A 17,442-nucleotide genomic window follows, 5' to 3' on the forward strand; every position below is an offset into this window, starting at 1 on the left:
GTAAGAGAAGTGCAAGAGCAAGTGAAGAGCAAGAGCAAGGGAAGAGCTAGAACAAGTGATCTTCAAGCAAAGAGCAAGAACACTTCCACTGCAAGTTGATCAGACATTGGTGACTTTATTCATTCCAATTTTTTTCTCTCTCTCCTCTCTTGAACAATTGAAGAAATCTAATAGAAGAATAATCATTTGGGTTTTCCCCTTTGAGGGGTTTTGCCCTGGTCATTGGACCTAAATCTTTGTCTCATAGTTGTGTTTCGCTGTCTTCATATGATCCTTATGTTTATGTTCTATCTATAATTACTGATCTGAAAAGTTTTGAAGAAGAAATTTGCATTCTAAGTAATTGTAATAACATAGTACATTCAACGTTTTGCAAAGTACATTCAACTCTCTGCAAAGTATATTCAGTTCTCTACATAGATCTTTAAAGTTGAATTTTAGATTTTTAACACCGACTTGTATTTCTTGGAGGGCAGACTCGACTTTGGGGGAGACAAATAATTTAAATTTCAAAAAAATAATTTCCCTCTTTTGAAGTCGACTTGAAATAAAATCTATATTTATCATTTCTTTTTTATTTTGGAGGAATAAAATAAATTGTGAAGACTGACCATAGCTACAAAATTCAACGAGATCCAACCTTTTTGACGAATCCACTTTTCCCGGGGCAATCCACTTTTTGTTCATTTTTTGAAATTTTGAAGTTCTCAGTCATATTTGAATGGGCCAAAATTTCTGGAAGTAGAGTTCCATGGATAAAGTCCCACTCAATCAGGGTGTAACCATGACTCCAGGTAAAGGTCCATTGGACTGCGAACAAAATTTCTCTTGGTACTGCGTGGTGTGGGTGCAAAAAAAATCAATATTGCATTGATTGGTGCTCTTACAAAACTAGTAGTGATTACGGGATCTAATATTACAATTGCATAACTGGCGAAGTAGCAGATCCAGGCATGTGATTCCAACAATAATAATCCTAGTTTTGACTGCCTCTCTCCAACCAGTCTCAGACATATGGTGATGGGACTTGCAAGATGAGCACGTCTTCTACTTTTTTTACTGTTAAAAAACATGCTTCTATACATATATACCATAATCGTTGTAAACAAAGTACACTTGGATGAAAATTAGCCTGCAACAGTCACAAATGTTGCAGCCTAAACTCATGAGCTTGATATCTGGTTTGCAGTGATATGTAAGAACAATTTTCACCCACAACAAACTAATTTTTCGGGCAACACATCTTTCCATTTGCGTAGCTTCATTATCATAAACTGTATGGCCATTTATGCTTTAAGTACTTGATGTTTCTTTCTCCCTATTCAAGGAAGAATTTATTCAAAAGGTTTTCCAATTCCTTGGGGGTTTCAAAAGGTGATTCAAAAGATTTTCCATCTTCTTTGAAGGGCTAAAATAATGCTATCAAAGCTATTTACTATAACGACGTGAACAGTCTTGTCTTTGAGAAATTATCAATTTTCGGATAAATTACATGATTTTGTATCGGTCCAACTTAGTTTGCAAAAATAAAGAAAAACAGAAAAAGCATGTTTATATATTAAGTCAATCAGAATAAACCATTTGGGTGTATCCATGGTGCAACTTTTCGTCGATACGAGTATGCAGTTTGACAGACCACCTGTCTAAAGCACCAAACTTTTTGTTAAAACTCACATTTAAGAATTCCTTGGGAAAATTTCTAGCCCTCTTATTTCAACAAATTACTGCAAGTTGATAATCATTCATTTTATTTAGGAAAATATAAATGAATAGGAAATAGAAGGCCAGAGCCCTCCGTTTTCATATTTCATCAAAAAGATACATTGAATGATCTCTGCTTCACAAGATATGGTTTTCAGTAAAGCGGATAATCTGTACTTTGTCAAATAATCTCTACTTGCAGAGGAATTTTTTCTTGGAGGATTCCAATCAAATCTTCTATGGTTCCTTCCTTTTCAAGTTTTGAGACTCACCAATTTTGATAGGACCAACAAACCTGATTTTGGACATCAGTCCACATAGCATTAAACTTGTTACTGTATTGCATACAACACGTTTGAAGATAGAGTCATTGAAGGTTACATACTAAATAGGAAATTTACTGTATTTCTCGTGACTCTTTTCTGACAATAAATATGGTCCACTACTTGATCCTTTTGAAACAGGGGCAACGAGTATTAGAAGGGATTTTATTATTTTATTTGGAAGAGGCAATGGCAGGTTCAGAAGTTATTGCCTTATCCAAATTTTATAGTCAGCACCTTTATCTACAAACTTCTGCCAACTTCCAGACAAATTGTTTTCTTTGGAAGGGTTCCAGTCAAATTGTCCCAACTTCATGACCAAATTTTCATCAATTTGGGCAGCATAGCCTTCATTGTTAGCATGGAAAATTTTCAAAGTACTACGGCAATGGATTCCCGCACGGGTGCGAGCATCAATCAGCTCTGTTATGGTATCATGCAGACCAAAATCATAGAAATGATCATAGAAAATTGTAGGCTGCATAATAATCCATATGATAGAAATGTCAGTCTCCCAATAAATCCAATTAAATAGCTATATATTTCAACAGAAACTAAATAATAATAAGCTCATAATAGAAAAATAAGGGAAAGATAAAACTTATCGCAAAGTTTGCATGTCCATCTCATTGCAATTCTCAAGATAAAGAAAGAAAAAGCCTCTAAAACTGACAAAAGACTAAAATAACTCACAGTTCCTGGGTGTGTGAGAATATATGCATATCCTTGTGTAAGCTTATCACGAGGGAATGGCCAATGTCCCTGAAACATATTGATTCAGAGATCACTTGTATGCAGTAGTAGAAATTAAAGATTCCAGAGACAAAGAAACTCATAATCTAGCAGTAGAAAATTAGAATTGCATGTGGGATGTGAACATTTTATATAAAATTTGATAATTTCTCAGGGGTTTACCATGACTATCGCATGTTCATCTCTCTGATTAACTAATAAAAGAATAAAAAGCACTATAATATTCACTGTACTAAAATAACAGTTCTCATATTTTGTGATAAACAGCACTAATATCTTGGCATGCTTATTTGCTCTATGCTTATAATTGTATTCCTCCTCCAGATTCCCATTATATAAATTGAATACTGTGCAAAAAATTTTAGTAACAAAAATTATATCAATCTCAAATCCTATTGCAAAAGCAAAGTTGCAGACAGATTCTGGCCTCAATTAAGAAATGAACTACAAAGCCCAAGCAACTGAACTAGACTCAACTCAGAAATTAACTTCAAAAGCCCAAGAAACGAAAGTAAGTGTCACTGGTCGTGTACTGTGATTGCTCTCATTGAGATAATCCAACAGGCCAGAGTAATCATAGGGATTTGAAAACTAATTCATTAAACCTTTCAACAGGATACGAGGATCATATGGTTGAATTTATAGCACACCATACTTGAGATGATTTATCTTTTCTCAAAGAGTTGCACATCTCATATGTTAGAATATTTCCATTTAAAACATCTACTTGAAAATTTACTACATGTTTGACTGAGTAACCAGTGGAATTGTCCTTCACTATCTGCTAGTCCTATCGTCTTTCAGAGGTTTCAGTTACACTATTCTAGGTTAAGCTCACTAGGCAGAGGATGCAATTGCTAACAGATGGTGGACATGTTGAAACTTATGTATTTGCAAATTTTCATCCATAATGATCCTTGCAAATTATCTTGGCTCTTTGCATGATAAAGGAATTAGCTATCTTTGATTTTGATGGGTGGCCAAGATATATCCCTTTCGAACTTATGCAGGCCAGAATTAATAACTGAAACGTAACACTGGTGACCAACACAATTCACTTTAGATCAACATATACATTATCTTTTATACGTTTGCCAGTCATTTTGAACTGTATTGCCAGATTTGTAGGGTCTTAACCCTGGATTCTTGGATCTGCATTTCAGATCCAGATCTTCCAGCTAGGTGTATCCAAACAGGTTGGAAGACAGTTCCCATATTTTGGAGGTGGATCCCCTAAAATGGAGCTAGATCCCAGAAAAAGAGATGGATCCAGCAACAGTCAGTCCCCAACATGTGCGGATTGCAAGGTCTTTTAATTTTTTTAAAGGTAATTCTGCATTTTTTTCCCACTTGTTTAAACGCCAAGTCAATAAGGATATTCTATAAGATAACCCTGCTCCCCTTCCAACACAAGACACTGAGCGCTGTTCTTCAAGCTGACATTGACAGGTGATATTGAACAGTAATATTGTACTTGAGTGAGTGAATGAGAGAACATTCATACTGAGTAAAACAATGTTCAGACTGTTAAAGAGAAGAGATATAATAGAGTGAAATTGTTACTTATACTGAGCACAGTGAGCAATCAGTCAAGTGTGAGCAGCTGCTGGCCAGCAAAGAATCACCAAATAAGTGAGGAGTCAAAGCAGCAGGCTATCACAACTGCAAGGAATTGCACCATTTAAGCAATTCTTACTTGCAATGTTCCTACCTACTATATTGCTCTCACCTTATCACTTGTTAATGAACCTTTGATAGGAACAAAAAATAATAAAATGCAAATGCAAATTGCAAAGCTCTAGTGCCTTTTATTTATCTGAAGTTTGAATTTCCAAAGAATTGGAACAGAAAGTTTTTCCATTAGTACATTCTAGTTCTGCTTAAATCAAAACTTTGGCATTTATAATGATAAGCTACAGAAACAGTTTCGAATATGTAGGTCACACTGTTGTCTGATTATAACTGACAATCTTAATTGTCTAGTCAACATGACAAAATGCAGAGAGACATATCCACACTTACAGAACTAAAATTTACCTATTTTTGGTAAATGCCTGACATAGAAAGGGCTGATTTTGATAAAGTCTTTCGGATTAATCACATCATAAGTTGCTGGTCGACGCTTCGAACCATCTAATGTGGTTCATCTACAAATGAATAAAGCAAAATATATATATACCATGTTGAAAGAAAATCATAGCTTATGATGTCCTAATTTTCACTGTGCATGCATGTATGCAAGAGAGAGAGAGAGAGACCTGTGTTGAGCCCGTATCATGATTTTCCAAGTAGGTTACTGCTCGGGAGGGCCACCATCCCATTACACCAGTTGGCTTTCCCTGAGGATCAATCAACCTCCAATATTGATTGTGCAACGCCACATGCAGAATTCCCTGATATTATCAAAATAAATTATTGTCTTAATTAAGGTCCCCGACTACTTTGTCAAAACAAGCTATCAAGACACAAGCTTTTAAGAGAAAAAGATAACTACTGGAAAGAAGATCAGCAATGACAAGATTAACCTATTCTTTGGTAAATAGTTTTCTCGGTGTTATATATCACATCATCTATGGGTTTATTGAAATTTTTGATGTTGTCTAGGATTATGAATCTAAATATATATGTCGTATTTCTCAACCAATTTGGTGACAGCTTCAACATGTTGCAAAGGGATTTTATTGTTGGCAGAAAAAAATAAGTCAGTTCAACTCAGTTTCCGAACACAACTTGAAAAAAATGAATTAGAAGTTTTTAATTAGAAAATAAAACTGAAGTGTTAACACAAAAATTCAATAAAAAGATAGACATTATATGAAATTCAACAAAATGAAATTACATCATACCCATGATCGTTGCAACCCCTATTTTTCCCTAATTATGGCACAACTGTTTCAGAGAAGGACCAATTATTCATTGTTGTCGATTGCTTAACCAAGTATGTTCACTTCACGGGAATACAAAATTACACTGCTTAACAGATTGCAGAAGCATTCACCACAGATGTATATATACTGCATGGATTCTGAACGGTTATTGTGAGTGATTGAGATCCCAAGTTTACAAATAATTTTTGGGGTAAATTAAGCCAAGAGACAACTATATCACTTACAATGACCTCATCCTACCATCTGCAGACATATGATCAAACTAAAATAGTTAATTACGTATTTAGAAGCTTATCTCAGATGCCTTGTGACAGACATAGAATAAATGGCAAAACTTTCTCATCTGAAGTCTATTTTCAGTGCCATTATTTTTAACTGCCTATTTTTTAAGAGCTTTCCATCCAGATAGTCAGGTTTTGCCTTTGAAGTCTTATTTACTGCATATTTTAATATGGCTTGTCCAGGGGATTTTTTGCATACCACTTCCTGTTGGAAATGTAAGTGGTTTCAGTGTTCATATTTGTTATTGTACTCATTTCGATATGTATCTTATGTAACAGACAAAAGAAGAAAGAAAAAGTTATTATTTTAAAGAATAGGTTTCATGCTCCTTATTGTGGTCTTCTAGGTAAAAGCATGTTCTTCATGCTTCTAGGGTTTGTTAGGTCATATGATTTATTGTAATGAGTCGAGAGAGTCAACATCATGATTATAATCAATGTTCCACCAAGGTTCCGGGACGAGGGGGCGAGGGAGCGAGGGGGCGCGAGAACAGCCTATGCAAAAGCTCCCCACCATTTTTTAGGAAACGTGGGGGAGCGTCAGGGTCTTAAAAACTTATAAATATAAAATATAATTTATTAATTGAGTCCACTATGACAATTTGGTTTGAATTGAAAAGCTGCAAAGCATTATCATTGATATGAATATCATTATCTAAATTTCTAATATCAATAAAATAATAAATTTAAAATTCTAATTTATAATCATACATCAATGATCATACATTATAACAACATACAAAGACAGCAATACCACCATCTTCAGCATTCTGATAATACACAGCAAACCTCAACAATGTCGTTGTAGAAGATCACTGTATTTCTATTCTTCCTGCATCTCTGTTATCAATAAAAGATCTTAATCTCAGAATCTTAACACTTCTGTCCTCTGCAACTTCAACAATATGTTATCAAGGCAACTCTGTTCAGTTCTAGGCCAAACTGCTATAATCATTGGTGAGTTTTTCCCATCTGTACATAGTATCAATTACAAGGATATACAAAACAACAGTGTTGTGTTATGCTCGTGTGAATTCTATTGTCAATTGTATCCTTGTTGAAGAGTGACTGTTGTGCAGACTCCTGATGGCATAACAAGATGCTAATGCCTCTGTCCACTGATGCACATTTGTGTCTAGAACATTACTCATACTTCTATCATAACTCCAAAAATCTGCAATCTAAACCTGTAGCTTCCATATCTGACAATTTGGCTATATGTATTACAGCTTCTGCTCCTTTACTTTGAAACTCTTGTTTAAATTCAAATTACAATGACCTCAAGGATTACTGTAACTTGATTATACAGATACTTGTAAGACACCAGTTAGGGTAATTAGAGAAATCAAAAATACTTCAACGTGATCGGTGTGTCTTTTAGAAAGCAAGCACTGCCACACAAAAGTTAAGTTAATTTGATGCTGAACTTCTTTGCCTTCTAATATTTCTTATCGTCACAAACTGAATTCTTCACAAGAGGGAGCCTCTGATGTTGATCATCCATAGTGAATCTTGAAGAGCCGAGCTTTGAGAGAAGCAGAGAAGCATTGATGAGTAACCACTTCAGGGATGATCTCCTCACAGAATGTGTAGGGTAATATTGAGCAGCAACCACAGATAAATGAATTTGTTTGGATCAAACTCAGAATTTGTCTAATCAGAGGGCCGACGGTTCATAGTGATAGAAATCCTCAAGATCTGTCTTCAATTCTGTCTAATATGTGCACTCCAGAATTCCTGCAAATAACCAAATCACATTACCAATGTGATAGCCATATCAAGGGTCCATTCTGCAATCTGCAATGTTCCAACAGATGCCATCGAGGTTCCATGCATGGGAGTGATCAGATCTAGTAATAACAACACACACAGCGCGTGAAGGCTGTGTGTGTTGTTATGTGTTCACCCTGCTGTTTTTATAACATGAAACAGCTAAATTCCAAAACCCTACGCTTAGTTTAACTGTTAATTAAAGATTAGTTTTAGGGTTAAGTTAATTAAAATCGTTTTTTTTTGCATAAACGTGTGCCACGTCCCCCCATGCCCCCCCTCGCCCCCTCTCGTCCCCCCTTGCCCCCCCTCGTCCCCCCACGTCCCTTTTTTCGGAAACGCCCCCTCAGGAAAGGGAAACGACTCCCTGGCACGTCCCCCTGAGTTTCCTCATTTTTGGGGGCATGGGGAAACGTCCCCTACTCGTCCCCAAGTCCCCGGAGCGCGAGGGAGTGAGGAAACTAGACCCCTAGGGGGGGGGCGAGTCCCCGTGGAACACTGATTATAAGACCCTTATGGGCAAGATGTATCGTGTAAAGAATTTATTTTGAGTCTAGAAGGTTCTAGAAACATCCAAAGTACAAGTTGGCCTAAAGAAGGGAATTTGATTGCTTGGAAAGGCTATAAATAGAAGCAGATTCAACCTCATTTGGCACACACTCACTCACAAGTTCGATCTCTCAAAAGGCTTGATCTGAAGCTAGGAAGCAAGAAGAAAAGAAGAGTGAAGGTCTAGAAGACAAGAAAAAGGAAGAAAAGTTGATTTTGGGCTCTATCTCTCTCACACATGCGAAATCTAGGGTTTCTTCAGCTTCAAGGAAGGCCGAAATTGCAGGTCCATATTGAGGAGATCAAGTTGCAGTATCAAGTTGCTAGAAGAGCAAATATTTTGTTTTGACCTCATTGCCCTTGGAAGTTACTGTTTTGCTGAAAGGAGGATCTCTTGAAGCGCTGAATTAGGGTTTCTGTAGCAACTACAAGGCTGAAGTTGCAGGTCGAAGTTGCAGAGTCAAAGTTGGGGTGAAATTGAAGCTAGAAGTTGGTTGAAGCAAGATTGAGCCTTGTTGATCTGATCTATCTGGAAGGACTTCTTGAAGGGCTGACTTGGTACTTGGAGGAGGACTTGGTCTAGGGTTTGGGTCTTGATTGTCTCATTTGAAGCAAATTCTATAAGAAGAGAAGAGATTTTCTGGGTTTTCCCCTTGGAGGGGTTTTGCCCTAGCTTGAAGCCTAATTTTTGTGTCCACTGTCTATATTAGTTTGCTCTTGATAATTGTTTGATGAAGATCTAATAAAGAAAACACAAGAAGAAAAATAAAGTTCACAAGCAATTATCAAGGTTAAGGAAAATCTGAATTAATCGCTGCTACATTGCATTTTCCAACATGGTTTCAAAGCTAAGTTGAACAAGAGAAGGCCACTAAAGATCATGTTGTGAACACAAAGAAGGGTTTGCCAAAGGAATCACTTGCAAAAGGATCAAGACTACATCAAGACTCTCATAAAAAAGGATTACAAGAAGATTGATGATCTCTCTTAAGGAGATCTATTTGAAGCTTATTGCAAGACATCCTTGAAGGAAACATCAAGGAATCTTGGTATCATTCATCACTCTTTGAAGTTGTTGCTGAAGGTATCCTAGAGGACATCTTTCTAGGACATTATTAAGGCCTCTTTGAAGATCTTGAAAGCTTTGAGATAGTCAGAGACATCATCAAAGAAGGGAAGACTCTTGGTTGACAAGTATCATATTGTTACTTTATGTCTGAATCTACAAGTCATATGGAATCTTTCTGCAAGGAAAGCAATAAGCTCGTTGGCTCATCAAATTTCCTAGCATGGAAGAAAAGGATTGATCTGGGTCTTACAAAACATGAAGTAATGGAATATGTCCTCGGTGAAATTGCTAAACCTAGCAAAGACAAGACTCAAGAGCTAGCAAAAGACAAGAAAAGAGAAATAAGGGCACAAAGGATCATTGCGGATCCATTAAGGATCATCTTGTTCCATTTGTTGCTAATTTGAAGACTTCTTAGGCTATGTATGACAAGCTAGTAAATTTGTACTCTAAAAGCACATCAGGTCAAAAGATGTCTTTGAGAAATAAACTATATAAAATGAAGAAATTGAAGGACGAGGACATGGCTTCTTTTCTAATGAAGATTTCTCAAATAAGAGATCAGTTGTAGGTGTTGAAGAATGTAACTAGTGTTGGTCTTCATAATTGTATTTGGGTCATGATGTTATGTATTTATCAAAAGAAAGAAAAAGAAATTTTATTATTAAATAAATTGACTTATTAAAGCATGGGTTTCATGCTTGGGTCAATTAATTTTAGGTTAAAGCCTCCATCGCGGGCTTCTAAGGTTTATGTCAAGTGTCCTTATCCATGTCATATTGTAAAAGACCCTTCTTGGGATTTGTTTGTCAAAGAAGAAATTTATTTTATTGTATTTTAGGTCTTCTAGGCCTCCTCCACCAACTCGGCCTCAAGGAAGGACAAGTTGGCCTCAAACAAGGGAATTCGACCTCACAAGAAGCCTATATATTGGAGCATCTCAACTTCATTTGGAACACCAACTCACCAAGTTCGATAAGAATTCAAAGATATCACAAGTAATTATCAACTAGAGAAAATATTTATGCCTTTCTGATTTTCTAACAGCAGGGGATTGAGGATACAATTTCAAACTGTGAGATGACCATTTGTGTACTGAATGCCTTGCCACCAAAATGGAGCAGTTTTGCAACTAGCATTTACTCTAAGAAAGACTCAACTCCTTTTGATGAGTTGTGGGCTCAATGCATCTTGGAAGAAACCAAGATCAAGGCAAAGGATGACATTGAATCAAATGAACAATCTCAAGCCTTTATTGCAAGAACCAAGAAACTAAAGAAGGGAAAGTTTGGAAAGTCCAAGAAGAAGCTAGATATGTCCAAGGTTCAATGCTTTGGGTGAAATGAATTTGGACACTTTAAGAGGGATTGTCCAAGAAAGTAGAACAACAAAAGAAAGGAAAGAAGTGAAGCTCACATAGCTGAAGAAATGGGAGAACCTGAGAAGAAGCCAAAGAAAGAAGATGTCAAAGATATTGAAGAAGTCATCCTCTCCGTTAGGCTCTTTATGAAATTGGTCTTTCCTTTAGAATAGCATGCATTGATGCTTTCTCTAGAAGGTTTTTGTTGTAGAAGCATTGCATCATAGATAAAAGCATGTGATAGTAGCATATTTAGACTCTAGAGTCTACTGGATTGAGTTGCTTTGTAGGAATCATCTAGTCTTTAAAATTGGACCATTTTGCATATTATTATTCATCTTCTCTGATATTATGTTAGAGGTAGTCATTTTGCTAAAGTGGATCATCATGATCCTACAAGAACCATCATTTTGGAAGGTTCTTGGAAGAAGAATTATGGCAAAGTTAGCATATATTCCATATTGTATGGAAACTATACTCCTGAAGGATGAAGGGATGCAATTGGTCAAGTTAATTTTGGGGCATATAGCTAGATGATTGTATGGAAGCATGGGAATGCATATTTGAAGTAACTTTTGGGTAGGATTCATATATACAGAATCCTGTAAAAGAAGTTGGTTATAAATGATGCATGGTGAATCTTTCATTTGATTGTATGATGCCCAAAAGATGAATTTGACTTTAGAATGAATAAAAGAATAAGTCTTTCTCACTAAAATGTATAGAACGATGTTCAACATCTAGTATTGTCCCCGAAAGAATATTGTAACTTGGTAATCAAGTTCGATCCTTGGGCATTCTGATGCATGGAGGAAGTTTCTTGTGAAGATGGACCATGAGGATGTTGATGTTTCGATGAGAAGGTCATCATGATGAGGTAAGTCTAATATTAATATTTCTTGTTGGTTATCTAGTTGACATGTTGTTTTGCTACCTCGGAAGATATTGTAGAAATACATGATGACAATTGAGGCAAGTTCAACTGTATGGATTAAATATATGATATTTGGCAATTATGAAGTCAAGATGTTTTCATCTTCGGATTGAAAGGTAGCAGTGTGAGAAGATAAATTGAAGGTCAAGTTCGTACAATAACAAAGGATCACTTTCTTGAGGAAAAGTTTGGTGAAACTCGATATAATGCTTTCATTGATAATGACAAGATGAAAGTGATGTGCAAGATTGAGCCAGCCAAAGGAAGTTGATGGTTCCATGATACCTAGGAAAGAAGAAAGCTCAATATAGTGAGATACAAAGAAAAGAGGGAGCCACACAACTATCTCTAGAAAGAACAGGTAGCTAATACTCTTATGGAAACAAGTTAAAGAACTTGTGGTTATGACTTCTCATATTATAAAGAAGTCAGGGATCTCCTCTACATTTGAGAGGGAGCAAAGGAGTCTCCTTGAACAGGAGCAAGGATCTATTACCTAGTCAAGAGAGAATAGGGATATCCTCTCCGGTTGAGAGGAAGTGATGATGGACATCACATGTGCATTCTCTTCTTCATGTGTCATGCACTTGACCAAGACTAATAACCATAAGTCTAAGTGAAGGCCATGAAGAGAGAATGGTGGAGGATTGGATAAGCATTTGTGCTTTCCTTGAGGATAGATCATCCAAGAAAGGAAAGGTACCGACACTCTTTGAGGATAAAATAGGTATCCAAGATAAGAGTGGTCGAAGAGGACGGATATTCTTTGAGGATTTGGGAATCCGAGATAAGAATAGTCTTAAAAGGACATACCTAGTGAACATTTGGATGGGGTATGTGTCTTGTAGAGGTAGTGCAATATCACATGTAAATCATCCCAAACTTGCTTCTATTTGAAATATTGAATTAATAAATGAAATAAAAATAAACATAATCAATTAATTAATTAATTTTTATTTAAAAAACAATTAAATATAAAATAAATCATATTTAAATTATTAATTATTTTAATAAAATAAAATAAAAAGTTACAATTCTTATGGATACCTTGAGGACATGGGTTCAATCTTATCATTTGCATTGATTAAGAAGCATAGTAAATTTTGCATGGTAGGCATGCAAAAGAAGAAATGCTACAAGCGATGAGTGCAAACTCATCCTCCAACTGACTAGAAAGCTCATATGCGACTGTCGATGTTTGCTTCTCGCCCTTCTTGTCACATTTCTTCTTGTGTGGGAAATCGTTGTGATAAAGGCCAAATTCGTGACAAACATAGCACTTGATCTTCGACACGTCCTTCTTCCTTTCCTCCTTGGAGTAGGACCCTTTACTGAATCCCTTCTTCACTTTTCCCTTGCTCACAAGAGCAACATTCTCGTTGTCATCTCCCTTTTGCTCGAAGTCGCTGCTAGTACCATTGTTGGCTTTCACAAGGCTTAGTCGAAGCACCTCCTATGTGAAGTCGTTCCACAAGCGGTCCTAAGCATAGTTTTAAAAACCAGAACCGGTGACTGGATCGGTCCACCTAATAAACCGGGTTTCAAACCGAAACCTGTCAAACTAGGACTGGTCAGATCTAAATGAACTGGTTTTTAAAAAACTACATTAAATAATTAATTTTTAATGAAAAAAACTATTTTTAAGATTTAAAGCCATGATTCCAAGCCAATAGAGACAAAATATGCAAAGTTTGCTCATTTATATACCATGTAAAGGTGAATATATCAAAATGGTATTGAGTGCAATACATATCATCAACAAAATACATAAGCAATGAGGCTCTAAATGGCCTATAAAGTCCAAAAACAATGCTACAATCTATGAGGCCATTAGCCTACTACAAGTCTACATATATGATAATAGTGATCAGCATTATCACTTGAAACTTCTCATGAGTCATCATGATCAAACTCAGTTGGTTGATTCTCGACTCCCAAACTTTGCAACTGCTTGAGTCACAAACTTCTTTATTGGTTCAGTGACTTGAGCCTCAAACTTTTGAAGGTATTTTGTGCCCTAATATGCCCTATTACTTCATTTGGTGCTCCACATGGCTTTACATGGCCTCCTATCCTAGCCAAGTGTTGCTTGAACCTATTAATACCCCATCCTTCAATAGATTTTTAACAATATTTGTAGATCATTTTGCCATCAATCATATCACAATGAACCCATGTAGTATCCTTGGCTTTTGGAGGCATGATGACTACTACTTAGCTCAAACTCTCTGTTGTTTCACTACTCCAACAAAAACTCAACACTCTCCAAGCTCCCAAGCAAACTCACAAAAACTCCAAATGAGATGTGTGAGGCAAATGAGGGGGGTGAGCTCCCTTTAAAGGCTTGGAGAGGGTGTTTTTGGAGGGAAACAACCCTTATTTTCCCCCCAAAACACCCTAGAAGCTTCCTTAATTGCGCTGCGTGGGTCCTCCGCGGCCTTGGCAGCTAACCAACCGTTTAGGATGGAACCGACTGGTTTGACCATAAATCGGTCGGTTTTGTCGTAAACCGGCTGGTTAGCACCAGTTTTTGTGGTCTCTGGGCGAAGTGAGGGGTCAAACCCGGTTTTTCTGCCGGTTTGACCCGATTGGCTAATGAACCGGCTGGTTTGACAGGTATTCGGTTCAAATCGGCTGGTTTTTAAAATACTGGTCTTAAGTAGGAAAATCAGATCTTCCACTAACCACTTGTACGAAAACATCCCTCTACTACTAAACCCCATTTAGGGTTGCTCTCACAAGCTCTTTGTCCTCGATCTTCTCTCCAATGGTTGTTAGCTCATCTCTGGTTGTCCTAGTGCAGGTGAGATAACTAACAACATTTTCTCCCTTATTTTGTCTGGTGTTTTTGAGCTTCTCTATTAGGATCATTTTCTGATTCATATTTTTATCATGGAAAACATTTGTTGATGGCATCCCGCATCTTCTTGGTTGTATCTACTTCCACTAAATGTGGAACTATGTGGTCCTTGACCCTATCTAGAATAATACGCCTTGCCTTGGAATCATCTTTCCGGCACTTATGCAGCATGATAGGATTTGTTGGTACAACAATATGTGCCATAGCAAACTCCTTCAACCCATGCTCTTCCAAAATAATAAGGCACCAGATCCTTCAGACACCAAAGTTAGATGCGCCATCCAACCTATCTTGGTCCCTCGATTGTCATGTCCCCATTTTTATTCTTCTTCATAGTACATCCAAGGTGGATTTCCAGGACAGGGGATGGCTAGGTCAGTGGAGCAGGTTTATGTGATCAGGGGTCTCGATGGGAATTTTGAGGAGTTTTTATAGGATTTGACAGCATTCGCTTGGCATATTCCATCATCAGCACAACTTGCCTTTCGTTTCGTTGCATTTCGACAACTTTCAAAAATCAGCATTATTATTGGGCATACCTTAATTAATTATGCTCAAGGTGGCATTCTGGGGAGATTAATTGATGGAAGACCTCAATGTAATAGCTCGTTGGAACAACAAGATCTACATGATGGGACTTTTGGATAGGAGTTTTAGTGACTTGAGGAGACATGGTGGCCAATATACCCTTTTCCTGCATTAAAAAGAATATTTTAATTAGAATAAAAGAGGGAAAAGTGCTCCATGATTAAAATAATAGTAAAATAGAAGATTCTAGAGGGGTCCATCAGATCTATAAAAGAGGAGGAGGAGACCATTGGAGGACATCTTGGATTGAGTATTGTTTCTTGTATGAGAGGTTGAGAACCCAGTTCTCTACTCCATTGGTAGCCCCAGGATGAAAACCCTCAGGTGATTTAGAGATATTGGGCAAGCACCCATCTCCCCTTGGTGGTTTCATTTAGATTCCACAAGTGTAGTGATTGTTTTTCTGTTTCAGTATGGATACCGGAGGGTCATTCCGAGCTATTGTATTGGCATACATCTATATATAATAAAACTGGATTTTGGTTGCTGCATTTCTCATTGTTCCTCATGTTGTGATTTTTAATGAGATTTTGTACAATTTATAAATTTATGATTTGGGTTTTACATGGCAATCTTTTGGAAAATGCATGATAGTTTTATATGAAGTGTCTGTTCCAAAATTTTTGATTTGGGACAACATTACAGTGGCATCAGAGCCTTGGTCTTGGCTCAACCTGAGGGTTTTGTCGTAGATCAACGTTAGAAGAAGATTGAAGGTTTCGGAGTTATTTGCAGTGACTCCGCAAAGTGTCGAATTTTTGCTTATTTCGACAAATCTGGGAAAAAATTGTTTTGGCCATCCTACTTCACGAGTGTGCGACATATTGGCTATTGCAAGCGGTCCACATATATCCAAATTTGTCTTCTTTTTGCAAAGCGCCAAGGTTGTAAAAGTTGAATCGTTATTTTAAAGATTTGTGGGTTTAAATGGAGTATTATTAGAGGGAATAAATTATTACTAGACGAATTTCTTTAAAAAATTTTATCAAGTCTTTGTGGCATATTATTGTACAGTGGGGCTGAGAAGTTTTTTTGTTTTGTTTTGAGAATCCTTGGACGTGTTAATTAAAGGCCAAACTTCGCAGAATTTCATAGGTTGATTGTGAAGCCAAGCTCGTGCTGTCCAAAGCCCTGCTCGCTGCGCAAAAGACTGAGCTGACAATAACAAAATTGGGTTTGGCCATTTTTCGGAAGCTGCAAAGCTGTGAACATTATAGCAGTATGAAGGAGATGCACTTGTTCTTTCAGCCGCCATTCATAACCAAGGAGGGGCCCATTAGTGGATGCGTTGCTATAAGGTAAAATATTTTGAAACGGGCTTATAAAAATTAAGTTGTATAACCCAAAGTTCTGGCTGTAAACTAATAAGCCGCAGGTGAAATTAGATTAAGGCCGTAAGCATGGAAAAATATGTTTAGAGGGAGTCGTTCAATGTTTTATTCAAAGGCCAAATTTGTGCATCCACTTGAAGCCTGTGCTTGGCGGCGTTTTGAGCGTGCCTGGTCGGTGGTGGACAACGAATTTTATAAAATCCATGCCTATTGTTGTATGAGAAGGGGCCGGCTTTAAGCTGTCCAAAAATTATTCGGAAGGAGGATCGTATTATAGCTATCGTTGAAGGAATTTATGGGCACACAAGCCATGAGCGGTGTGAAGAATCGTGGCAATATGGTCTGTTCGGATGCAGTGTTTTGATGTCATAACTGAAATCGTGGAGCTCAATTTTGCAGCATGTCCAGGTCCAAGTTTCCCTTTTTACTTATATTATTTGGAGCAGGCAGAGTTTCGGTCACCCATTGAGGACCAAAGTTATCACAGTCTATTGCTAGACGAGTTATCTCTATAGCAGGAAGGCGTGGTTGTCTTCATTTCCAAGCAGCGTATGGTTAGGTTGACATTTGTGGTTAAGCCGAGTTCTTGTTCATTTTGATCGATTTCTTGACAGTGTGTTGGACACAATCTTTTAATGCTGAACTGGAGAAGCATATCACCTTGAGCCATTGTTTCTAGCCTCGCTGAGGTCGTTACTTTATCAAAGGAGTTGAACACCATTGTTAAATTTAAGTTGGGCAACATTTTATTGGTGGAGTTTACTTGGAACGGGAGGCCGAGCCAGCAGTCGGAACCAATTAAAATAGCAGGGGCAAAGGGTTGAGTTCATTGATTACGCATGCATGCGATTTTGGTGGTTTGCGTACGGTTGACATTCACTGACGAGTTCCTTTGTGGAGGCCAGATAGTGTATGACAAGAGCCAAGTCATCGACGTATGTGTCATTGTTGGGACGCAGAATTGTGGTGACAATTATTGCACCAAGATTGAGGTACATTATATTGGAGGGATGTGATTTGTCATACAGCTGCAAG

At 37.3% G+C, this 17,442-nt stretch overlaps 1 protein-coding gene across 1 annotated transcript in view; it reads right to left on the reverse strand.

Moving 5' to 3' along the window:
- Positions 1–1,731: 1,731 nt before the first annotated feature.
- The window catches only part of LOC149141847 (uncharacterized), a 292,486-nt gene continuing 276,775 nt past the window's right edge, over positions 1,732–17,442 (reverse strand). Inside the window, exons 13-15 of the mRNA XM_089448516.1 lie at positions 5,036–5,170; positions 2,718–2,786; positions 1,732–2,502 (exon numbers count right to left, since the gene is read on the reverse strand). Of these exons, the coding sequence (XP_089304642.1) occupies positions 2,230–2,502; positions 2,718–2,786; positions 5,036–5,170 (477 nt within the window). The 3' untranslated portion in view covers positions 1,732–2,229. The remainder of the gene's footprint in view (positions 2,503–2,717; positions 2,787–5,035; positions 5,171–17,442) is intronic.

This window comes from Pinus tabuliformis, chromosome X (genome assembly GCF_031772625.1).
Source record: "Pinus tabuliformis cultivar Carrire ecotype Pingquan chromosome X, CPIR1, whole genome shotgun sequence".
Classification (NCBI taxonomy): Eukaryota; Viridiplantae; Streptophyta; class Pinopsida; order Pinales; family Pinaceae; genus Pinus; species Pinus tabuliformis.